The sequence below is a fragment of the Mobula birostris genome, chromosome 8 (assembly GCF_030028105.1).
Source record: "Mobula birostris isolate sMobBir1 chromosome 8, sMobBir1.hap1, whole genome shotgun sequence".
In the NCBI taxonomy this organism is placed as follows: domain Eukaryota; kingdom Metazoa; phylum Chordata; class Chondrichthyes; order Myliobatiformes; family Myliobatidae; genus Mobula; species Mobula birostris.
The window spans coordinates 160,628,290-160,653,806 of NC_092377.1; the positions used below are offsets into that span (position 1 = coordinate 160,628,290).

At 44.0% G+C, this 25,517-nt stretch overlaps 1 protein-coding gene and 1 long non-coding RNA gene across 4 annotated transcripts in view; one reads left to right on the forward strand and one right to left on the reverse strand.

Moving 5' to 3' along the window:
• LOC140202342 (uncharacterized) overlaps positions 1-23,121 on the reverse strand; it is a 28,293-nt gene extending 5,172 nt beyond the window's left edge. The window contains exons 1-3 of one of the 2 annotated variants that reach the window (XR_011887077.1): positions 23,059-23,121; positions 22,656-22,717; positions 2,026-2,219 (exon numbers count right to left, since the gene is read on the reverse strand). This is a non-coding gene — a long non-coding RNA (uncharacterized lncRNA). Of the gene's footprint in view, positions 1-2,025; positions 2,220-22,655; positions 22,718-23,058 lie in introns of those variants that run through there. The other variant, XR_011887076.1, reaches the window with a different exon arrangement.
• Positions 23,122-23,313: 192 nt separating this feature from the next.
• Positions 23,314-25,517, forward strand: part of LOC140201876 (substance-P receptor-like) — a 100,562-nt gene continuing 98,358 nt past the window's right edge. For both annotated transcript variants that reach the window (XM_072266633.1, XM_072266632.1), the window contains exon 1: positions 23,314-24,007. In XM_072266633.1, coding sequence (XP_072122734.1) covers positions 23,616-24,007 — 392 coding nt within the window. In that variant the 5' untranslated portion in view covers positions 23,314-23,615. The remainder of the gene's footprint in view (positions 24,008-25,517) is intronic.

Sequence of the window (25,517 nt, forward strand, 5' to 3'; positions counted from 1 at the left end):
TGCAGGTTGAGTCAGTGGTAAGGAAGGTAAATGCAATGGTAGCATTCATTTTGAGAGGACTAAAATATGAGTGCAAGGTTGCAATGCTGAGCTTTTATAAGGCATTGGTCAGACCACAGAGTTTTGTGAGCAGTTTTGGGCCCCATATTTAAGAAAGCCTGTGAGACTATAAGACCATATGACATTGGAACAAAATTAGACTATTTGGTCCATTGAGTCTACTCACCATTTGATCAAGGCTGATTCATTTCCCTCTCAGCCCCATTCTCCTGATATCCCCCATAACCTTGCACACCCTGACTTATCCAGAATCTATCAACCTCCACTTTAAATGCACTCAATGATTTGACTTCCACAGCCAACTTTGGCAAAGAATTCCACAGATTCACCACACTCTAGCTAAAGAAATTACCCCTCATCTCCATTCTAAATGGACGTCCCTCTATTCTGAGTTTGTGTCCTTTGGTCCTGGACTCCCCCACTATAGGAAATATCCTCTTCACATCCACTCGGTGCTGGCACTGAGAGGATACAGAGGAGCTTCACAGAAACTATTTTGGCAATGAAAGGGTTAATGTTTGAGAAGCATTTGATGGCTCTAAGCCTGTACTCACTGGAGTTTTGAAGAATGAAGAGGTACCTAATTGAAACTTATCGAATATTGAAGGGTTTAGGTGGTGTGGACCTGTAGAGGATGTTTTCTTTTGAGTTGAGACCTTCGGGAACATGAACAACATGACCTGCTGTCAGTGTCAACTGAAAGTTATCATAATCTCAATGCTTGGACGCTGGTCCGGGAGAGAATATTGGCATTATTTATCTAGCTCGTGGTTTTGCGAGTAAATTCTAGAGCTGACATTCCTGATAAAGACTCAAAGCTCACCCAATGTGTTGAGGTGCTTGCTGTGGTGGACCATGAGATTTCTGCTGAACTTGAGGCCCTGATTTCCAAGCACGCTGATGGCACTCAGACACTGTCAGTGATCACTCCCAACGGAGGCCACCGGGGTGATGCCGGTCAGCAGCCAGGCAGGCAGCATTCAGACCCAGCTCAGCGGCCACCCTTCACCGAGGGACTGAGTTCGCGCAGTAGCTCTCCTTGTATGCTGACAAAAAGATGTTTACCATATTCTGGTATTTATGTGATTACTGAACTATACTTTATCGTGGTCTCCTTCAGCTTTAAGGTGTTTTCTTTCTCGTGACCGACTGGCAGGTGGGTGACCGGTTAATTTTTTGTGAGTAAGAAAGGGTGGATTGGGGGTTTTTGATGCTATTGTCTCTGTTCTTTTCCGTGAGTTAGGGTGTTGGGGATTGTTATTGTCACTACTTTTTTCTGTGGGGGAGGGGTGGGGGATTTGTTGCTATTGTTGCTGTTTTTTCTGTGGGAGAGGGTGGGGATCTTATGGTATTGTTGCTTTTTTTCTGCAGGGAGGGTTGGGGGATTTGATGCTATTGTCACTGTTTTTTCTGTGGGGAAGGGTGGGGGATTTGTTGCTATCATTGCTGTTTTTTTCTGTGGGGAGGGTTGGGGGATTTGATGCTATTGTCACTGTTTTTTCTGTGGGGGAGGGTGGGGATTTGTTGCTATCATTGCTGTTTTTTTCTGTGGGGAGGGGTGGGGGATTTGATGCTATTGTCTGTTTTTTTCTGCGGGGGAAGAGGGTGGGGAATTCTGGGGTTAACGGGTGTTGTGTTTTTTCCTGTCTCATGCCGGGCCAGTGGAGGGGAAGTCGGTGTCTGTTCTCTTCAACAACCCCCATGGACTTTATGTATTTCATGGCTATCTGGAGAAGACAAATATCAGAGTTGTATTGGACATGCATATTTTGACAATAAAATGTACCTTTGAGCCTTTGACCTTTGTAGTGACTAAAGGCTGTACTGGTGCATAGAAGACAATGGAGGATATCAGCATCAAGGAATGGAATCTCCTGAGCACTGGAAAGTGATTCCTGTTTCTCATATCTACATACTTCTGGGTCTTCATTGTCAGGAGGTAATGAATGCACCGTGGATGGTTATTGCAAATGTCCCTGGTCTCATATGCTTTTGGGAACCTGTCCATGGGGACTTAGAATTTGATCTCTCTCAATGACTGAGGTTGGATTGACCTTGGCTCCTGAGGTACATTGAATCATTCCACTTCTGCCATGGAGATTAGCTGCACTGTGCTGGGAAATTCATTGGAGTTGAGGTGTGGTACTGCGGTGAGATACCTGTGGAAAATTAATTAAGAGATATCATAGCTTAGTGCTAACTAAAGAAATAAGAAATACATTCTAAGAAAATGATTTTTTTTTTTTTTTTTTTTTTTTTTTTTTAAAACATGGAAGCCAGACCTTCTTTTAGTCCTTAATATGCTTCATCCCATGAATTGAAGGAAATGATAATTGGAGACAGGTATTGACCCTTTGACATCAGACAATGAACTTCATACAAGATAACCGGGCTTGCATTGACCCTTGAACATTTTTGCAATGACCTCAGTTCCAAAGCAGGTCAGGGAAGGGAAATGCAGGGCTGAGCAGACCCTACAGTACTGAAAGCATGGTCTCACCAACATGAGTCTGATGCTGTAAGTCTCACCAACGTGAGCCTGCGTGCAACACATACTCATTTGAAGTTCAAAGCTGTCGCAATAGTCCAGAGTTCTCATGCAGCAATAAAGTTTTTAAAAAAAACACTTCCGTTATTTTCCTGTAAATGCCTGCAAGAAAACAAATCTCAAGGAAATATATGGTGGCATACACGCACTTTGTTAACAAATTTACTTCTAACTTTCTAACATTTTTAGAACTTTGTTGGCCTGTGAGTTTATTGGTGTGTGATTTGAAACCAATAGGTTTTGAGCCAACTTAACTATTGAAAAATATTAAAAGTTTAAAGAGTTATAAAAATCACAAAAGTACACAGAGAACTCTGATAAGGGAAAGGACACAACATAACACAACATAATATGAAGAGAAATTGGAGTTGGGGTAAGGGTACTTCGTAGTTGGTAGGTCCCATCACCCAGCACATACTCTCTTCTCATTACTACCATCAGAGAGGAGGTACAAGAGCTGGACAAAACCCACTCAATGTTTTAGAAACAGCTTCTACTGCTCGGCCATCAGATTTCTCAATGGACGATGAGCCAACCCCATAAACACGACCTCACTATTTTTTGCTCTCTTTTTGCACCACAGACACACACATATAAATACAGTATGGTTGGGCTGAGTTGTTCTCCAATCTTGCAAACATCTCTGCACCATGCAAGGGGATATCGTCAATGTGCTGTCAATCACGTGTGTGTGTGTGTGTGTGTGTGTGTGTGTGTGTGTGTGTGTGTGTGTGTGTATGTATATTAGTTATTGTATTATTTAGGTACTGCACTGTAATACTGCAACACGACAAATTTCACAATATATGTCAGTGATATTAAATCTGATTCTGATTCCTATTCTCATTCTAATTTATCTCCACTAAGTAGTAAATTCAACCTGTTTTCTGGGGCACCAACAGAAAATCAGCTGACAAACGAGACAATCCGCAGATGCTAGAAAATTAGCTGGATTGTCACCAGACAGAAGAATGAATCTTCCAACCATATTGCCTGCTGGTGCTTGTCTTAAGTATGGAATTGACGATAGTGACGTGACATGTCTCCTCCTTGGCACTCAACCATAAGACACAGGAGGAGATTTGGCCATTCAGCCCATCGGGTCTTCTCTGCCATTCCATCATGGCTGATTCATTTTCCCACTCAACCCCATTTACCTGCCTTTTCTTCATAACCTTTGACACCCTCACAAATCAACAACTTATCAATCTCTGCTTTAAATATATACAAAAACTTGGCTGCCACAGCTGTCTGTGGAAATGAGCTCCACAGATTCATGGCCGACTGGCTAAAGAAATCCCCCCTCACCTCTGTTCTAAAGGAACATCCTTCTTTTCTGAGGCTGTGCCCTCTGGTCCCAGACTCACACACTGTAAGAAACATCCTCTCTATGGGATTTCCAGCATCTGCAGACATTCTAGTTTTTGTGTGTGTTGCTCACTACATTCACTCTGTCCAGACCTTTCAGTGTTCAATAAGTTTCAATGTGACAGATTCTATTGGAAACAGAACCCTAGTGCCAGGCAAGAGTCTATTTATATCTCCTACAGACCCATTAATTGCTGTCCTTTGGTTACGTACAGCCATTTTATTGACACCCATATGTACGAACAACCTCCCATAAAATTATATTCAGAAATCCAATGTACTTATATATGTTTATTCCTACAAATGGCAGAACTTGTTTCTTCTCGCTTTGTTCCTCCAGTTTTAATAACTTTATCTTAGCAGTCTTGTGTTTTTGATGCCATTCCTTACAATACGTTGGAGGTGTGGTTACAACAATGAGTGAACTTTGTGTATTTTTGACTTACAGACCCTGACTTCCTCCAAGAGGACCACAACCTTGTTGTAGGGTTTGGAGGCTTGCGTGCCTCGAAGACCAGGAGAGCTAGGTTGGCTGGGGTCAGGGCTCTTGGTAGGGTTGTCCATGCCAAACAAGTCAAAGGGTGGAGGCCAGACTAAGAATGGTCCACCATTCCTCCAGGTTTCGGGGTTCAGCTCAGGGCTAACAACCTTGACTGGTCAAAAAACAATTATTACAAATACAGTAATGAAGAATCCTTCTATACAGACAGAGATGGAGGACCTTCATTGCTGCCTTAAATGCCAGCGGTTTAACAGGCAGTAATTAAGTAAGATTTCTGACTTATGGACGTCTATAAAGATGGAACCTGTTCATTACCCATTGGTTGGCATAGTAGTGTAGTGGTTAGCACAAAGCTCTACAACATGAGCAATCACACATCAAGGTTCAATTCCTGCTGCTGTCCATAAGGAGTTTGTACATTTTCACCATGACTACATGGGTTTCTACCCACATTCCAGAGGTGTATGGGTTAGGGTTAGTAAGTTGTGGGCATGCTATGTTGGTGATAGAAGGGTGGTCTCAGAATGGACTGCATTGGTTGTTGATGTAAATGACACATTTCACCTTTGTTTCAATGTTTCAAAACACACGTGAGCCAAGCTGACTGCCAACCTGAGAAGACTGGTGGTATCATCACTTTGCCTAGCCAACGTTTGCTTGCTGGAAAGTAAATAGATTCGCTGAGGCTGAGAATGAATGCACAGAAAGATGAGAAATTGCTGCATTCTGGTTTTTACCAAAACATGGCTAAATAACAATGTGTCTGACTCAACCATTCAACTCCATGGATGACTTTGTTCCATGCAGACAGAGATTCTGTGTTGGGGAAACCTAAAGGAGCTGAAATCTGTGTGTTCATTAACAAAGGTTAGTGCATGAACGTAGCTATAGTTAGAAATCACTGTTAGGGGGAAATTGAACATAGTACAATTAAATGCCTGCCACATTACCTGCTCAGGGAATTTACTGTTGTGTTCATCACTGTTGTCTATATCCTCCCTGAGCGCGAACACCAAGGACACACTGGAAGATTTTTAGGGTATTATCAATTCTCTACAAAACAAACATCAGGAATATTACTCTATAAGTGCTCAAAAGCTATTTACAAAGCCACCTTGGCCTCTCTGACCATATCTCCATAATGTTAATGCCAGCATACCAACAGCTGCTGAAAATGGAGAAACCAGTCAAGAGGACCATCACTGTATTGCCTATTGAGGTAATCTCTATGTTTCAGGACTGTTTTCAGTGGACTAACTAGCAGATGTTCATGGAGGCTGCTGCATATAGAGAAGACACAGATCTCAAGGAATATGCCTCATCTATTAGTAAGTGTGTAGATGATGTTGGTACCTCAACGAACTGTCATCTCATAGTCCAACCAGAAGCTCACTACTAAAAGTCCAGGACACTGTCTTCAAGTCTGGAGACAGAAAAGCTCTCACTGGAAACCTCATCTTAGGCATCAAGAGGGCAAAGACGGCCTAGGCATAAAATATTCAGGGACACCTGTCCGATAACGAACCCCAGCATCTATGGCTAAGCATCAGGAGCATTACAGACCATGCAAGAAAAAACTGCATTGACTGTACCAGTGACGACTCCCTTTCAGTAACTTTGTTGTAAACCCCCGATCTCTGTACGTTTTCTGTATTTGAATAAACTTTAGTCTGTTCGTAAAAAAAGTGACGCCTCTCTCCCTGAAGCTCTAAACAACTCTCATGCATGCTTTGAAGCGTGCAAGACAGTACCAGCCGCAAAAGCAAACCCCACCCCCCCTCAGGTGAGCAGCCACTTTCTGTTACAGAGAAGGACCCTGCAGAGAGTTAACCCCTGTAAGAAAGCTGAGCCAGACAACTCAGGGGAGTACTCGGCAATGCAGCTTGCTGACGTATTCACGGATATCTTCAACACTCATCCAGGCTGCCTTCCACACATGCTCCAAATCAGCCACCATTACCCCTGTATAAAAGAACTCTAGACCTTCAGAACTAAGCAACTACCACCCTGTGGCACTGGCACAAATTATCATGAAGTGCTTTGAGAGGGAGCGCAAGAGAGCGTAATGGCACATACCACAAACTCTATTCCTGTCACACTGAACACCCACCAATATGATTACAGACAGGACTGCTCTACAACAGATGCCATAGCACCTGTCACACGCCTGGCCCTGGCACGCTAAGGAAACACGGGCACTCATGTCAGAATATTGTTTTTGTGTTTCAGTTTGGGAGTCAAGACAATTGTCCCGCAGATCTTGGTGAACAAACTTCTACTCCTCATCACTGTGCAACTGGGTGTTGGACTTCCTAACTAACAGAGCTCAGACAGTCAGGATGCACGATCGCTCCTCCCTCCCTATTATGCTCAACACGGTGTCCAGAGATGCGTGCTGAGCCCATTGCTGGACACTCAGCTTGGATGTGACTGTACGACCCAACAGCTGAGTAATCATGTTGTCTGGCTCATCGATGACACGACAGTGGTGCGCCTCATTACCAACAACGATGAGACGCCTTACAGAGAGCAGCTGGAAGAGCTCGAGGCCCGGTGCCAGGCAAATACTCTCTTCTTCTGTGTCAACAAGACAAGGGAGATGATTATTGACTTCAGGAGAACTCACACCACTCACTCCCCCACTCCCCTTTTTACAATGATGACACAGCAGTGAGAACTGCAAACTGTTCAGACTCCTGCGAGTACACGTCTCACATAACCTCACATGGTCCGAGAACACATTCCACATGATCAGGAGTGCTCACCAATATCTCTCCTTTCTGAGGGCAGAAGTGGGTACAATGACCAATTAACTTACCAAAAGTACATCTTTAGACTGTGGGAGGAAACCAGAGCACTTGGAGGAAACACACATGGTCACCGGGAGAACGCACAAACTCCTTACTGACAGCGCCATTGAAACCCGTTTGATAGTACTGTAAATCATTGTGCTAACCACTGCTCTACAGTTAACCTCCACTTTACATATACCCAATGACTCAGCCTCCTCAGCCAGCTGTGGCAAGTAAGATAGAGAGAGATAGAAGAAGAGGGAAGGAGGGAGAGAAAAGAAGGAGGAAGGGGAAGGTGAAAGGGAGGGAGGATAGGGAGCGGTAGGGAGAGGGGAGGAGGGTGATGGAAAAGAAGGGAGTAAAAGAGGGAGGAGAGAGCGAAGATGAAATAGGGAGTGACAGGGGAAGACGAGGAGGGAAAAGGTTTCGATGGAAGCAGAGGGAGGAAGGGAAGGGGAGGGAGGGTGATGAAGGGAGAAAAAGATGGAGAGGAGATGGAAGGAGAGCAGGAGTGAGGATGAAAGAGGGTCGGAAAGGAAGGGAAGAAAGGGAAAGAGTTCGAGGGAGGGAGGCTGAAAAGGAGAAGAGGGACAAGGCGAGGAAAGAGGGGAAGAGAGAGCACGAGACGGAGGAGAGAGAGCGCGACACACACACACACACACACACACACACACACACACACAGGGGTTAGAGCTTGAGAGTGAGGGAGAGAGAGACCGCGCGAGACAGGGAGGAGAAACACATATGCTGACCCAGGGGCCTTGACTTCCAGACTCGAAAAACCCTCAACCGTCGGCCCTTGACTTCTGGACTTACTGAATTTAGTTTTCAATCCTCAGCCTTTAGTATTGATCGCCCTTGATATCAATTCCTCTCCATGCTTTAGACTGGGTCAAATGCTGGATCTCCCACATAACAGCACTTGTGAAAATAACTTTACCACACAGACCACAGCAATTCAACAGAGTAGATTATACTCAGCATCTAAAGGACACTTGTGGGAGAACATTAAATACCCATCTTTCAAGCAAAGTTTCAGAAATGATTTGCAGAATATGAATAAAATGGGCCATCAATAATAAAGCCTCTCCAGCAGTCATTTCCACTCTACTCATGTAAGGGGGTTTCGATTTTTATGTTACTGCGGAGGCTAATTAAAATGGCGTTTCTGTTATGTTAATCTGGGGAATGCGGCTTTGTTGTGCTTTAACGCTGAGAAAGTTTGCGCTAGCAGCTTATTGTGGTTTAGAGGGTGATAAGAGGGTGCTATTAACCAATTGGGATAGTTGTTATGGTTTTGGTGTATTTGAAGATACTGTATGTGCGGGGTTTTGGGGGCAGAAGGCGGGAGAGCGAGACAGAGGATGGACCAGGTGCTGTGAGTCCGCTAACGGGGTTGGACCCCGAGCGGGACGTTCAGCGAGGAGACGGAGACGGACTCGTGTGGAGCGTCTGGTTGACCACCGTTGTTGGTCCCAGGCGGCCGGTCGAGGTGGTCCAAGGGGTCACAGGGTGAAGAAGGTGGCCCTTGAGCTCCAACTGTTTGTGCACGAAGAGATTGAACTTTGATAAGTGTGGCGCTTTTTATTTTCCTTTTATATTTTATTCTCTTTTAATTATATAGTTCCAGTAATATCTATAAACTGTAAATCATTTAATTGCATCTGGTGTAATGTCTGTTATTTGGGCGGGGTGGGGTACCTCACACAGCATCCACACAAACGAATTACCCAGTTTGGCAGGGCCGAGGCTGTTTCCCTAGACGACAGCGAGCCGAGCGACCCTGAGGGTGGCCAGGGGGGCTACACTCAATTGAAAATATTGTTGCAGAGCAGGCAATTTATTCAATATTCTGTCTCATACCTTCATCCATATTCTGTTGTAAGCATTTTTCTTATCCAATCCTTTACCCTATGTATCACTGAGTCTCCTGTTCCCAATGCTGCAAGAATTACTTTTAAATAAACCCTTTGGAATATTTCCTTCTCACAGCAGTTGTGTTAGTGGACCAGACCTCAGCAGTGTGCCCAGTGATCTGGACACAGAGTTCAAATCAAATTGGAGGGGAATTTAAGCTTAAGCACTGAACTACATTGGCAATCAAAGGCTAGCACCTGTAACAATGACGGTGAAGCGAATGGATTGTAATAGAAACCTGGAATCTATTGTTCACTGTTATCCTTCATGGAGGGAAATTAGCTAACATCACGTTAAGGATTTATGGTGAGGCCTCACTTGGGAGTATTGTGAGCAGTTTTGGGGACCCTTATCAAAGAAAGGATGAGCTGACATTGGAGAGGATTCAAAGGATGTTCATAAAATGATTCCCAGGTTGAAAGGCCTATCATATGAGGGGCATTTGATGGCTCTCAGTCAGTACTCTCTGGAATTCAGAAAAATAAGGGAGGATCTCATAGAAACCCCTGAAAGGCCTCAATAGAGTAGATATGGAGAGAACGTTTCCTGTGGTGGGAGAATCCGAGACCGGAGGACACAGACTCAGAATAGAGGAGCATCCATTTAGAATGGAGATGAGGAGGAATTTCTTCAGCCAGAGAGTGGTGAATCATTGCCACAGGCAGCCGTAAAGGCCAAATCATTAAGTATGTTTAAGACAGACGTTGATAGGTTCTTAGTTAGTCAGGGTATGCAAGGAATAAGGGGAGAAGACAGGAGATGTCATTGCGCCATCAGCCGGCCCAGAACTGAACACAATTTTTCAAGTATTAATATTAACAAGCTAATAATAATTATTATTAATATTAAGAATTAAGAATTCCAACAATAAATTTACTCTCACTTTGACTCAAATTGGAAATAATGGAAACAAGTGTATTTATGTAACACGTGCTGTGGCTCATGTCATCTAAATCAGGGGTTCCCAACCTTTCCTAAGCCGTGGATCCTTACTATTAACCGAGGTGTCCATGGACCCCAGTTTGGGAACCCCTGGTCTAAATAGAGCCAAATAGTATTTCTGAAGTGTTGCTACCATTTTAACGCAGGATCCTGTGCAGAATAACCTTCAACAAACACCACTTTGATAATGATGGGAGGATCTGTTTTTAAGATGGGTAAGCTTTGGGCAGAACATGGCAGAACTGTCACAGTGTGCACTGACAAACGACTGAACCCAGGTGTGGAGGAACAATAGACTCCTGTGTCGAGACAAATAAGGGTTTATTCATCGTAATTCCATCTGAAGATTGGTGGTTTGAAGGAGCAACACCGTGAGTCCAGTCATTCTTAAAACACACAAGGACCCTGCAACTAACACTAGTTAGGAGTCTGCTTTAAATAATCACAGTAGGCTGAAAACTCATGCCACCAAAATAAACTTGACAAACTTAAGCAGAAAACATAAGGGCTTAATGACTCTCGATGAGATGGCTTACGACAAAAATGCTTGGTAACCCCACAACACCATTTCAACAGGTGGAGCATACCAGGCAAGGGTAGCCTCATACCCCAGAGAGACAGGGACATGCCTGTCCTAGCATGTAAAATCAGCTCTGGTGGACTGGGCAGATGAGATCTCAAGAGTGAAATCCAGCAGCCAGGAAGGTGGTTCTGCAATGCGTTATGGACAGCGAAGGGCATGACGAAGCACAGAAGAAGTCACGGTTATCAACTGCAACTAAAGACGATCTCAGTTGTGACAACTAATCGTGCCATTAAAACATGGGACTTCTGAGCTTGAGAGCATGGAAGTGATCCAGGGCAATGGCTTTTCCATGTTAAAAGCTGTCACGCACAAATTTCCTGTCATCATGGGCTGCAATTGAGCTACATATAGATGATCTCCTCTTTGTTACTTGGGCCACAATTTCAAAGGTTGCAAAGGAAACATTGCATAAGACCATAAGACTTAGGAGCAGAACTAGGCCATCCGGCCCATCGAGTGTACCCCGCCATTCAATCATGGCTGATCCTTTTTTTTCCCCCCCTATCTCCTCCTTAACCCCAGTTCCCAGCCTTTTCCCCGTAACCTTTGATACCATGTCCAATAAAGAACCTATCAATCTCTGCCTTAAATATGCTCCAACAACCTGGCCTTCACAGCTGCACGTGGCAACAAATTTCCACAAATTCACCACTCTTTGGCTAAAGAAATTTCTCTGCATCTCTGTTTTGACAGGGCACCCCTCCATCCTGAGGTTGTCTCCTCTTGTCCTAGACTCTCCTACCACGGGAAACATCCTTTCCACATCTACTCTGTCTAGGCTTTTCAGCATTCAAAAGGTTTCAATGATACCCCCCCTCATCCTTCTGAATTCCAGTGAGTACAGACCCAGAGCAATCAAACGTTCCTCATATGATAACCCTTTCATTCCTGGAATCATCCTCGTGAACCTCCTCTGGACTCCCTCCATTCCCTCCATGCTCATTCATTGTTTAGTTGGATTCAATGAGATACCTCACCAACTGCCCCCATTCTGCAAAATTCCAGTGAGTACCGTCCCAGGGCTATCAAATGTTCCTCATATATAAACTCTTTCATTCCCAGAATCAGTCCTGTAAGCCATCTCTGAAGCCAACACCTTTCTAAGATAAGGGGACCGAAATTGTTCACAATGTTCCAAATGTAGTCTGATCAATGCCTTATAAAGCCTCCGCATTACACCCTATCACAACCACTAACTCAACTGCAAGGTCTATGTGCCCCCGCAGGTGGGCTGTGCAACAGGTTCGACAATCGTGTTCATGAGTACATACAGTCTAACTACTTAGTATTCAATTCCAGTGGTATTTAGCTCCCATCTTTTCATTCAAGTCTTGAGCAATAGCACAGCAACATTTATGTTCCTGTTTACCCTCATCCTTGTCCAGGAAAGAGGACTACTATTTCAACTGATGCTGTCAAGAAGCGGTATTCATTTACTATTTAGTTATAGCTTAAATCTACAGTGTTGGCATTAACTTGCAGTTTGAAAGTTTTAGTCAACAGCCCTGTTGGCCTAATGCTTATTGTTTTTCTTTCCCTTTAAGTTCTGCAAAAGTCCTCATCAAAGTCAGTGAACTGTCGACTAGCTTCTGCGTGTCTCTTGCCGCACTTGGGCCATATCCGAACGTTTTGACACATCCTGCCTTTTATATTCTAGTCCTCTCCAAATGAATGGTCACATTGCATTCGCCTTCCACACTACCAATGCAACCTACACGTTAACCTTCAGGGATTCCTGCACTAGAACTCGTAAGTAATTTCTGAATTCAATCCCCATTTAGAAAATAGTTTACACCTTTATTCCTTCTACCAAAGTGCATGACCATTCACTTCCGTATGCTGTATTCCATGTGTCACTTCTTCGCCCGTTCTCCTAATCTGTTCAAGTCCATCTGCAGACATCCTGCCTCAACACTACCTGCCCCTCCACCTCTTTGCATCCTCCTACGAGGTCATCAATTCCAGCATCCAGATCATTAATATGTAACATGAAAAGAAGTGGTCCCAAAACCAACCCATGTGGAATTCCACCGGTCAGAGACAGATAACTAGAAAACTTACTGACCATTGCACCGCTGGTGCATAGGGCAGCAATGGATGTCCTCCATCTCTGTCTGTATAGAAGGATTCTTCATTGCCGCTTCTATAACAATTGTTTTTGGACTGGTCAGGATTGTTACACATAAACCTGGAGGACTAATGGACCAGTTTTAATCTCCAAATGAACTACTCTTTGACCTGTTTGACATGGATAACCCTACCAAGAGCCAAAGCACAAGGCCCTGACTCCAGTCAACATAGCTTTCTGGGTCATTGAGGCACACAAGCCTCCAAACCCTACGACAAGATTGTGGTCCTCTTGGAGAGCCAACTAAAAAGGCCACCTTTATTCCCAGTTCTGCCATCTGTCAGCCAATCCTGTATCTATGCCAGTACCTTTCTTGTAATACCATGGGCTCTTCTCTTGTTTAGCAACCTCATGCTTTCATCTTGTCAAAGACCTACCGAAAATTCAAATAAACAACATCTACTGACTTTCCTTTGTCCAAACTGCTTGTTAATTCCTCAAGGAATTCTAATGGATTTTTCCAAGATTTCCCCTTAAGAAAACAATGCTGATCTTGCCCTATTTTGTCATGTGACTTGAAGTACTCTGAAACCTCAACCTGTGTAATGGACTCTAACAGCCTGCCAACCACTGACTAAGGCTAACTGGTCTATAACTTCCCACCTTTTGCCTCTCTCCAATCTAAAAGAGTGAAATACCATGTGTGATTTTCCAGTCCTCTGGATCGAGTTCAGAATTAGTGATTCTTGAAAGAGCACTACTAATGCCTCCTCAGTCTCATCAGCGACCTCTTTCAGAACTGTGGTGCATAGTCCATCTTGTCCAGGCAACCTACCTACCTTTAGTTCTTTCAGTTTCCCAAGGACCTTCCTCTTAGTAACAGTGATTACACTCACTTCTGCCCCTCGACACTCTCAAAGTTTTGTTGTCTTCTACACTGAAGACTGACACAAACTACTGATTCAACTCAACTATCATTTCTTTGTTTCCCATTACTACCTTTCCAGCATCATTTTCCAGAGGTCCAATATCCACTCTCACCTCTTTTTTACTCTTTATATATCTGAGGAAATTTTATATTTTCTTTTTTATTCTTTTATATTATTGGCTCGCTTACCTTCGTATTTCATCTTTTTTCTCTTTATTGTTTTTAGTTCCTTCTGTTGGATTTTAAAAGATTCCCTATCCTCTAACTTCCCAGTTAATTTTTGCTATATTATATGCCCTCTGTTTTGCATTTATGCCGTCTTTGACTTCCCTTGTCGCCCACGACTGCCTCATCCTCCTTTTAGAATGCTGCTTCTTTTTAGGGATAAACTGATCCTGCACCTTCCAAATTACTGCTAGAAACTCCAGCAATTGCTACTCTGCTATCATCTTGCTGGTGTTCCCTTCCAATCAATTTTGGCCAACTCCTCTCTCACACCTCTGTAGTTGTCTTTACTCAATGTGATAATGATACATCTGATACTAGCTTCTCCCTCTCAAACTACAGGCTGAATCTTATTATACTATGATCACTGTCTCTTAAAGGTTCACTTACCTAAAGCTCAAAATCAAATTTAGTTCATTACACAACGCAATTTTCCCCTCCCTCTCTCCTCTTCTTCTATTCCCCACTTTGGCCTTTTACGTCTCACCTGCCTATCAGCTCACCTTGTGCTCTTTCTCCTATGGTCCACTCTCCTCTCTTATTAGAGTCCTTCTTCTCCAGACCTTTCCCACCAACCTGGTTTCACCTAGCCTCCACTCCTCCCCATCTTTCCCTTTCCTTTCTAGTCCTGAAAAGGGTCTCAGGAAAAGACATCAACAGCGTTCACTTCCATGGATGCTACCTGACCTAAGTTCCTCCAGCATTTTGCGTGTGTTGTTTTTTCACCCAGTCTCGAATTGCTTTCCCCCTAAGCTTGATCACAGGCAGCTCTGAAAAAACCATTTCATGGGTATTCTACAAATTTCCTGTCTTGAGATCCAGTACCAACCTAATTTTCCCAATCTACCTGCATATTGAAATCCCCCAGGACTATTGTAACATTGCCCTTTTCACATGCCTTTTCTATCTCCCATTGTTACTTGTACCCCACATCCTGGCTGCTTTTAAGAGACCTGTTTATAACTCCCAGAGTAATTTTACCCTTGCAGTTTCTTAACTCCCCCCACAAAGATTCTACATCCTCTGATCCTATGTTACTTCTTTCTGAGGATTTCATTTCAATTTTTATGATTTGAGCCTTCCAACAACCTCTGCCCACCTTCCTGGTTTTTTTTTTTTTTTGGATAAGATGTTATCCTTGGATGTTTAGCTTCCAGTGGCGATATTCTTTCAACCAGGAGTCTGTGATGTCCACAATGTCATAGCTGCCTATTTCTAACTGCAGTACAAGATCAACTACCTTACTTTGCAAACTGTGTGCAGTCAAATGCATCATCTTCAGTCCTGTATTCACCACCCTTCTCAATTTTGTCTCCAAGCTGTCTGAAGTTAAATTCCTATTCTTTTCTAAGCTTTATTTCATATTCTTAAATTTTACTTTATCCATGCCTTTCCAAGGTGTTGAACCCATACTATTTAGTCTGAAGCCTTATCTATAGTCCTAGCTATGCAATTCACAAGGACCCTAGTCCCAGCATGGTTCAGGTGGCGTCTGTCCCGTCGGAACAGTGTTCTCCATCTCCAATACTGGTGCTAATGTCCCACAAATACAAACCCACTTCTCCCATGCCAAGCTTTGCGCCACACATCTAACTCACTGATATTATTAACCTTGGTGCCAGTTTGCACGTGGCTGCACTAACAATCCAGAAATTATCACCTTGCTGGTTCTGCATTTTAATTTAGCCCCTGGTTGCACAAATTCCCTCAGCAGAGCCTCTTTCCTTGTCCTTCTGCATCACTGATGCTCACATGGACCACTACACCTGGACATTTCCCCTCCCTCTCCAAGTTCTTCTGCTGGTCGGAAATCTTGAACCTGGCACCAAACAGGCAGCATAGCCTTTGGGACTCTCAGTCATTGTGGCAGAGAATTGTGACTCTTCCCCTGATTTATACTATCCCTAATTACAACTCTATTTCTCTTCTCTCCCACCTCTTCAACGGCTTCCTGAGCCATCATGCTACAGTTTGATTTCTCACCCTTCCTACAACTCCCATTCCTATCCTCCATATCCTATGTAAGTTTTTCCCCCATTGGCCAGCACTTGGTCCATAACCTTCTAAACCTTTCCCACCCATATACCTATTCAAGTACCTAGAAAATGTTGTTAACATAGTTCAAGTTCATTGTCATTCAACCATATACATTTACACGACCCAATGAAAGAGTGTTGCTCTGGATCTTGTATAACTCACACACAAAACATAAAGTAATACTATCACAAATAAATTAACAACTAAGAAAATATATTCCCGAAGATTTACAATTAGCATAAGGTGCATTTACGACACGTTAAAAGGTAAACAGTATAGCACTACCAGTGCTTCATATGTGATGAGACCTGGGTAGTGGCAGGGAGTTCAGTATTTTCATATCCTAGGGGAAGAAGCTGTATTTAGATTAGATTAGACTAGATTCAACTTTATTGTCATTGTGCCGAGTATTGATACAAAGCCAATGAAATGCAATTAGCATCTGACCAGAAATGCCTAAGAATAGTATTATTTACAAAATAACTGCGAATAAAAAGTAAGTACTACAGCACACAAATATAAAAGTACTGAGACAGCACAATATGGATGCAATATTGCTTAGTGCTGTGATGTGAGGTTCAGCAGGGTCACAGCCTCAGGGAAGAAGCTCTTCCTGAGCCTGCTGGTGCAGGAGCGGAGGCTCCTGTAGCACCTACCGGATGGGAGGAGAGTAAAAAGTCCATGGTTAGAGTGAGATGCATCCTTGATAATGCTTTTCGCCCTGTCCAGGCAGCATTTATGGTAGATGTTCTCAACGGTGGGCAATTGGGTGCCGATAATCCACTGGGCAGTTTTCACCACCCGCTGGAGTGCTTTGCGGTCTGATACGGGACAATTGCCATACCACACTGAGATGCAGTTGGTGAGTATGCTCTCAATGGTACAGCGGTAAAAGTCTGTCTGTATCCTGGGCCAGAAGTGAGCTTTCTCGATGCTCCGCAGGAAATAAAGGCACTGTATCCCATCCTAACAATCATTGTGCTAATGCTACAGTATCTCCTGCCTGATGGTAATGAGTCAAATTGATTGTGGGATGGATGCGACTGAACCTTGACAATACCAAGGGCCTTGTGTACACAACACTCTTGATAATTACCTTGGAGGGGTGGAAGAGAGCTTGAAATGGATCTTGCAGTGCAGTCACATGTCAGCAGTGTGAACAGAAATGGAAAATGAAACCAGCACGCAGCCCTTGGAGTTGCCAGTGCTCAGCATGATGGAGCCAGAAATGTTGCTGGCAGTATGGACTGGTTGCAGTGTTTCTGTCAGGAAGTCCAAGATCCAGTTGCAGGGAGAAGTATTGAGACCCAACAAGGACATGATATCTGTAAGTTCTCTCTCCATCACATCATCTGAGAATTTAAGCAAATCTGTCATGCTCAATTTACCTTTCAGAAAACCATGTTAACTGGCTTTGATTGCATTCAGCTTTTCTAAATTATTAATCTCTTTGATTATTGATTCTGACATACACTTAATGGTCACTTCGTTAGGTGCACCTGCTTGTTAATGCAAATAACTAATCAGCCAATCATGTGGCAGCAAATCAATGCAGACATGATTAAGAGGTTCAGTTGTTCAGAATGGGGAGGAAGAGTGATCTAAGTGCCTTTGACTGTGGACCGATTGTTTGTGCCAGACAAGTTGGTTTGAGTATCCCATCGTCTTGGATGTTCATGTCTAGATATTACAGAGAATGTGCAAGACACAAAAAATATCCAGTAAGCAGCAGTTCTGTGGGTTGAAATGCCTGATTAATGAAAAGGTCAGGAGAAGGGACAGACTGTTTCAAGCTGGCAGGAAGGTGACAGTTAACTCCACTAGCCATGTATTCTAACAGTGGTGTGCAGAAAAACTTCTCTGAAGGGATAACACATTGAAACTAGAAGTGGATGGGCTACAGCAGCAGAAGACCTCAGGAGGTATCTAATAAAGTGGCCACTAAGTGTATGACTTATAGTCTTATGGTCTAACATCTTGCCAACATTGATGTTATATCAACTGGTCTGTAATTTCCTTCTTTCTGTCTTGTTCCAATTTTGAACTTGGGAGTGGTTCTCCCTATGACTAGTTTCACATACAGATTTAGATTTATCTATCTCATGTTTACTGACACATAAAGGATGTGCTGTGCTCAGCCCACAAGTGTCTCTACACATTCCTCTGGGTGCTCCACTGCCCTCCCAGATTCCAGAAATGTATAAGTTAGGGTTAGCAGGTTTTGGACAAGTTATGTTGATGTTGAAAACATGGTGATTCTTGCAGGCTGCCCCCAACACATCCGTGGACTGTGTTGGTTGTTGATGCAAACAATATACAGGTTGACCGCCAACTTTCCAGAAACATATATCCATTGTGCACTTATTCAAGGGGTTTGGCACCTCTTCTAATTTGGATGAAATTATGAGGCAGTTTGCTGGGCAGCCACCAGATGGCACTGTGTACAGCATACTCAGCCCCAGCTGTGGCGAGACTCGTTTTGACAAAAAACTATTTTTATTATTTATATTGCACTTGGTGGTAGTCCAAATATTTTGTGCTTATTTTACATAAATTTAACCCTAGCTATGGCTTCTAAGTACAAGTGGTGGTGTCAAATGTAAACATCAGTCCATATCAAGCCTGGAGAAAGTTGAAATGTTGAGAAAACTGGACCAAGGTGTTTCTGTGCTTAAGTAGTCATGGAATTTCAATGCATGAAGTGTGTGGAAAAAAACAGTCTGCAAACTATGAAGGACGAATTTGTGAAGCTCATAGCTAACGAAAACCTTAGTCCTGAGTAGTGTATAAAGCAGATGAAAATGCATTTTACTGGTGCTGCACACCTAGGAAAACATTAGCGACAGAAGATGAAGAAGATCCCACAGAATTCAAACAATCTAAGGACTGAGTTACCACTTTAAGGTGCTCCAACGCAGTAGGTACCCACAGATGTAAACCACTGATCAGAAACAGTAAATGCCCTAGGGCCTTGAAAGGTGTTAAAATTCACCCAGTAACATATCATACAAATAAAAATGACTGGATTACCACCGACAATGAGAGTGGCTTGAAAAATATTTTGTGCCAGATGCCAGAGTACATTGCTCATCTGTAGGGCTACCTGAGTATTGCAAAATTCTTCTTTTCGTGGAACATCTATTAGATGATATGAATGCTGGCAATTCCGTACAGACATTTATTAAAGAACTTAACATGGAGGACATTCTTTGGTCCATTGCTCGAGGGTGGGAGAAGGTAGAACCTTCAACACTAAAGTAGTTGTGGCCTGCCTTGATGTTTGATAATGTGCCTGAAGAAAAGCTCGATGATGATTTTACAGGATTTCCTGTACCAAAGGAAAAAGTGTCACAGGACCTTTGTGACGAAACAAGAGCTAGTGAATTTTTTTGATGCAAGAAAAATTACACTGGGGCAGATCAAAACACATGAAACAACTTCACCTGGATGAAATGTTTAAAAAGATAACGGGGAAACAACACTCTTTGTAAGCACAGTAATTGATAAATTTGCATTTAATTTGTTTAACTAAATCCTTTTTAAGCTTCCACAGTCCATTTTTGCCTTTATTAACGCGTGTCCTCTTTATCCGGCAAGGCTCAGGAATCGAGGGTGTCGGAAAATCGGTGGTCAACCTGTATATTCAACTATTTCAATGTACTTATGACAAATAAAGCATATTTTATCTTTTATCAACTTTCCCTCTATTGTTGCGTAACCGGCAACAATGAATATTAATCAAGACAGGTTTTACAAAAGCAATCAAACATTTATTAAACACATATAAGCGATAAGGGGAAAAAAAAAAGAGAAAATCTTTAACCAGAGGTTAAACAGATACGCAGCCGTTCATCAACTCTACTCGGCTCTGGTTCTTAAAGCGTTACACTGAGATGGAGGTCTTAAAGCAATAACTTTGAAAGTCCAACAGTCTTACACATTCAATTGGGAGAGACTTCTCTGCAGAACGATTTCTTCACCGACGCACCTTTACTGCTGGTTCGGCCCACAGGATTCCCCATACCAAAAATAAACAGTTTAAATCAACTGACCTTAAATTCCTTTTAGAGAAAAGAGAGCCTTTGTGCATGAACTCATTGCGCTATTGCAAGAGTTATCTCAATGCAGGTTGTCTTCAACGAAGACTCAGTAAGGTCGATCCTTTATTAAACTGCCAACCGATGCCGAATTCCCTCGCTCCTTCACTTCGATGAATTCTTCACTCTCCCTTCAAAACTGTCGGAATTGAGTAAATTGGCACTTCCAGCCACAAATTTCCAGTCCAAGTAATATGGAATCTCTCAACAGAACGTACAACCGTTTTAAAAATGAAACTGCGTCACAAAAACAAACACGCAACAGAAACGGAGGCACAGCACGTTCCACCCGGAAATCTACAAACTCAAAATTCTACTGCATCACCTGAGTCGACCCTTATACAGTCACGGGGGGGGGGGGGGCACGGCACATGTCATCACGTGACCTCACATCGGCGGGAAAATCACATCAGGTGACCTCCAAAAGACCATTACAGCATTCTCACAAAAAGAAACAGATCTCCTTGAGCATGTTACACTATGGAGACACTCCCATTGGTGGCATATCTCATCATACACCCTGTTATACACACTCAGCTTCTTATATTTCTTAATAGGATCGCCCAGCATTCTACTAATCTCTAAAGAAAACACATCAAACCTGTTCATCCTGTCTTGAGAGGACAGCTGGGATCATTCTCCATAGAAACTGGAGACTTAGACCATAAGAAACAGGAGCAGAATTAGGCCAATTGAGTCTGTTCTGCCATTTCGTCCTGGCTGGTCCATTTCCCCCTCTGCTCTTGTTAAAAAGGATTGGGGGGTTTTGATGGGATGGATTGGGAGAAGGAAAAGTAACAGCACAAGAGCTTGCTTTCAAAGACTCTACAAATCATGTTCTCAGTATCATATATTTTACTGACATTATTATTTTACATTTTTATTTGGCAGTTTGCCTTCTTTGAACCATTGATAATCAGTCTTTGTTTTACATAATTTTATTGTATTTACATTACTCTTTTGTGAATGCCTGCAAGAAAATAAATATCAAGGTGACAGATAGGAACTTTGATAATAAATTTGCTTTGAACTTTGAGAGATGGAGTTCTCGATAGGAAATATTGTTGAAGCATCACAAGAAGTTCTGCAGATGCTGGAAATCCAAAGCAACGCACACAAAATGCTGGATGAACTTCAGCAGGTCAGGCAGCATCAGTGGAAATGAATAGGCAGTCCAGTCGACATTTCTGGGCAGGACCTTTCTTCAGGACTGAGAAAGAAGCGGGAAGATGCCCGGATAAAAAGGTCGGGGGAGGGGAAGGAGACTAGGTGGAATGTGATAGGTGAAGCCAGGTGGGTGGGAAAGGTCAAGGGCTGGAAAAGAAAGAATCTGATAGGCGAGGAGAGTGGACCACAGGAGAAAGGGAAGGAGGAGGGGACCCAGGGGGAAGTAATAGGTAGGAGAGAAGAAGCAATAGGCCAGCAACAAATTGCTATCATCCAAATTATTCTTCTGAAAAATCCCGTGGAAGCAAACTCATAAGTGACTTAAACAATTGATCAACTACACGATGACGTCGGGTGGGATTTCACAGTGGCACCAGTCGTTCGGGCTCCAATATTCAAAGGAGCCAAAAGCTAGGAAGGAAAGGAAGGAGAACGCAGAGGGTCAACAAAACTGCGGAAACTGAAATCACTGATCCTTTGCACAGTGGAAAGGTAGAATATAGAACATATCGTGTTTGCTGTTGTGTGCTGGGGCAGCAGGCTGAGGGTAGCAGACACCAACAGAATCAACAAACGCATTCGTAAGGCCAGTGATGTTGTGGGGATGGAACTGGACTCTCTCACGGTGGTGTCTGAAAAGAGGATGCTGTCTAAGTTGCATGCCATCTTGGTCAATGTCTCCCATCCACTACATAGTGTATTGGGTGGGCACAGGAGTACATTCTGTCAGAGACTCATTCCACCGAGATGTAGCACAGAGCGTCATAGGAAGTCATTCCTGCCTGTGGCCATCAAACTTTACAACTCGTCCCTTGGAGGGTCAGACACCCTGAGCCAATAGGCTGGCCCTGGACTTATCTCATAATTTACTGGCATAATTTACATATTACTATTTAACTATTTATGGTTCTATTACTATTTATTATTTATGGTGCAACTGTAACGAAAACCAATTTCCCCCGGGATCAATAAAGTATGACTATGACTATTTACAGAAGATGACATTGCTCAGGGATTTTATATAAATTAAGTTGCAATTAATTTGAAACGGAGATTCTGCAAATGCTGGAAATCCAGAGAAACACACATGCAAAAATGCTGGAGGAACTCATCAGGTCCACGGTAGCTTCCATAGCGAGGAAGTCGACGTTTCGGGCAGGTCTGGCAAGGAAGGGGGGAAGAAGCCCCAAGTTTATTCCTATCCATAGATGCTGCCTGACCTGCTGAGTTCCTCCAGCATTTTGCACGTGCAATGAGTTCGGCTTTGCATTTGAGAGCGACACAGGCCGACTCGAGATGCGCTGCAGTAACATTACGTCCCTTCTGCACACAATAAAATGGATCAGCATTTAAAAAAAATCATATTCATTGTCTAAATTCCCACCTCGGCGTCTTGCACTCGGGTTTCACGGACCTACCTCCAGGAGCGGAATCCGGCGTGTTGAAAGAGAAAGGCGGAAGGCAGGTCCGGGAGCGTAAACTACTCGAAGACAGACAGAAGAGATGCTGCAGATAACTGTTTTAACGCATTACCATCGATGCTACCTGACCCGCGGAGTCGCCCCCCCCCCCCCCCGGTATTCTGCGCGTGTTACTCAGGACACGAAGCACAGCTGATGATGTATCGGAACTGAGCCGCCGCAGCCTGCAGCAGCGGCAGTGAACTCGGGCTGTTTAAGCTTGCCCACCCGGGAGGCAGTCTAACCAGGCACACCAGAGTTAAAGCGCAATTCTGTCACGTACACTAAATCATACAACGCGCGAATCAGTCGCGCTTTACTCAGAGGTGGAACTGGATGGAACAATGAACAGAAAGCTTACGGAAACTCAGTTTCTGGAGTTAAACGCCTTTCCGGTCGTGGTTAATTGGGTAGGGGAGCGAGGATACCCTACTATGGGGAAGTGTTGTGGAGAGAATTCCTGGCGATACTGAAGTGGAGGCGGCAGGGGGAGATGGGGGAGGTCCCAACGCCGTTATTGCCCTCCCCCGAGCACTGACGTCCTCCCATGCAAAGACATTGTCTTTTTTAATACATTCTCAGCCTCCTCCCACCTCCCAGTGTGTTTCTGTTCAGATCACAGGAGCCGATACCTGTGACGGGCCGGGGCTATACTAAGCAATTCACCACCGCCGGGGTTGTCCTAAGCAATTCCCGGCCGCCGAGAGCCGGTGCAAGGCGTGCATCCGCCAACTTTCACTGCGAACCTCCGGGGAAGAGCTGCCCCGTAAAGGGAATACCATGGACTAGTACGCGGCTCCCGAGGAATGCAGATTGAAGTCCACAAATATGTATTGAGCCTCTAACGCTGAGGGCGCCGGACCGCGGAATCGAGTGTCGAGAGAAAAGGAAGGGGAGCGAGTTTTCATCGCCGCTGCCATGAACCTCAGCGTTGTCAATGGGACCTGGAATGATTCCGGCCCGTGGAACGGCACGGAGCTCCTGGACACCAAGTTCCTCCAACCCAACTGGCTCATCGCCCTCTGGGCTCTTGCTTACTCCGCCATCGTGCTGGTGGCGGTCTGCGGAAACATAGTGGTCATGTGGATTATCCTGGCGCACAAGAGGATGAGGACGGTCACCAACTACTTGTTGGTCAACTTGGCGTTCGCCGAGACCTCCATGGCCGCATTCAACACGGTCATCAACTTTGTCTACAGTATCCACAACGACTGGTACTTCGGCGCCGGCTACTGCCGCTTCCAGAACTTCTTCCCCATCACTGCCATGTTCGCCAGCATCTACTCCATGACGGCGATCGCCATCGACAGGTGAACTTCCTAACGAGTTTGCGACGCGTGGTGATCCGTTTGGGGTGAGGAGGAGAGGGATCTCGCAGTGCAGTTTCATGTATACCTCTATGGAGAGCTGGGGAGATGTAGAGAGAGAGAGAGAGAGAGAGAGAGAGAGATACAGTCATAGAGTCATAAAGAAATACAGCACAGAAACAGGCCTTTCAGTCCATCTAGTATATACCGGAACCATTTAAACTGCCTACTCCCATTGACCTGCACAGGAACCATAACCCTTCCATATCGCTACCATCCATGTACCTAATTCAAACCTCTTAAAACGTTGAAATCGAGCTCCCATGCACCACGTGCTGGCAACTCGTCCCACACTCTCACGGCCTTCTGAGTGAAGGAGTTTCCCCTCATGTTCCCCTTAAACTTCTCATCTTTCACCCTCAAGCCATGACCTCTGGTTATAGACCCACCTAACCACATTGGAAAAAGCTTGTTTGCATTTACCCCATCTATACCCCTCAAAATTTTGCAATTTCCAAGTGTCCTCTCAATCGTCTACCTTTTAAGGAATACAGTCCTAACCTATTCAATCCTTGTTACTCAGGTCCTCAAGACCCGGCAACATCCTTGTAAACTCTCTCGGCACTCTTTCAACCTTGTTTAGATAGAGAGAAAGAGAGGGGGAATAAAGAAAGATAGAGATAGAGAGATATATAGAGAGACGGGGGGGGGGGGGTGAGGGTTAAGAGAGCAAACAGGATATTCACCTGCGTAGAATTATGAACAGTAAGGAATAGTCATAGTCATATTTTATTGATCCCGGGGGAAATTGGTTTTGGTATGAAGGGTATGAAGTGTTATACCGTTGTTCCCTTCAGATAACAACGTTGCAGAAACACATTGGAGAAGGGTGTAGAGGAGTTGTTCGAGGCTACTTCAGTACCGGAGGCATTGGCTAGGCCGGGTTATTTTATGTGATTTATTCCAAATTTTTATATAATCAGAAGCTTGGTACATGTTGCACGGAAAGATCTTAATTCTCCGAGCCGATAGAGGGGAGAAGAGAAGGTCGTGCGTTTAATTGGCGGATTGATTAAGGGGAAGGGCAGAATAATCATCACAATTGCAGTCTAGAATTCTCCGCCTGAAGGAGCGGCGGAGGCAGAAACCCGCAGCGTGTTTAAACAGTTCATGAATTAATCCTGGTGCGCCTCAGCTACGAATGCCAAAACTATTGTCAATGTTTTGTTTTACTGGCATGGATACGAGGGGCAGAATGGACTACTCTGCGGCTGTCAGTGTCTGTGATTCCATCCCTCCAACTTCTAGCTCAAGTCACAACGGTAACGCGAAACCCGATTCTACTTACGAACATCTTTCATTCAGTCTCTCTCTCTCTCGCTCTCTCACACACTCTCGCTCAGCCTCTCTCTCTTTCACCTGTCTCTCTCTCTCTCTCTCTCTCTCTCTCTCTCTCTCATTCACCCCGGAGTCATTCTCAAAACAATTCCATCATTGCATTTGCAATTTTCTG